This window comes from Sinocyclocheilus anshuiensis, unplaced genomic scaffold (genome assembly GCF_001515605.1).
Source record: "Sinocyclocheilus anshuiensis isolate Anshui unplaced genomic scaffold, SAMN03320099.WGS_v1.1 scaffold2100, whole genome shotgun sequence".
In the NCBI taxonomy this organism is placed as follows: domain Eukaryota; kingdom Metazoa; phylum Chordata; class Actinopteri; order Cypriniformes; family Cyprinidae; genus Sinocyclocheilus; species Sinocyclocheilus anshuiensis.
In genome coordinates, this window is record NW_015542563.1 from 30119 (window position 1) to 30639 (window position 521).

The 521-nt window shown below is 45.5% G+C and overlaps 1 protein-coding gene across 1 annotated transcript in view; it reads left to right on the plus strand.

Annotated features, from left to right (window-relative positions):
* The window catches only part of sema6ca (sema domain, transmembrane domain (TM), and cytoplasmic domain, (semaphorin) 6Ca), a 23218-nt gene extending 23049 nt beyond the window's left edge, over window positions 1-169 (plus strand). The window contains exon 19 of the mRNA XM_016494073.1: window positions 1-169. Coding sequence (XP_016349559.1) covers window positions 1-159 — 159 coding nt within the window. The 3' untranslated portion in view covers window positions 160-169.
* The last annotated feature ends 352 nt before the right edge of the window (window positions 170-521 follow it).

The window sequence follows — 521 nt, forward strand, 5'->3', positions numbered from 1 at the left end:
CGCGACAGCACAGCTACAGCGAGCCGCCACACCTCCAGCGCGAGGCTATCATCAGATGCACAGAGTCACTCAAACCACAGATCCCGCCCAAACCCACAAACATACCCCCCAAAACACTACACCTGCCCTCGCACTCCGAACACAACTACTGACCTCTGACCCCAAGACATACTGATTACTGCATAGTATATACTAGGGATGTAATGATTAACCGTGAGCCGGTTGAAAATCGATTAACATATGTGACGATTCAAATCAGTTGAGATGCTAAACAAATCGCGATTCAATTAGGGGTAGGAGTTTATAAGAATGTATGTCTGAGGGGAACTTACTGTCTTTAGAAAAGTATAGATGGTATTTTTTTTCTTTTCCTCTTGCCTCTGTATAACACATATTAAAGTTCATAAGTGCAGCGCTGCTTTGTTTACAGCGGAAACCAAGGAAACGCTTTAAGCGCCCCCTGCTGGCAGAGAGTGAATCTGCGTCTCATTCAGCTCGTCTGCTGTTTCTGTTTCATGCAG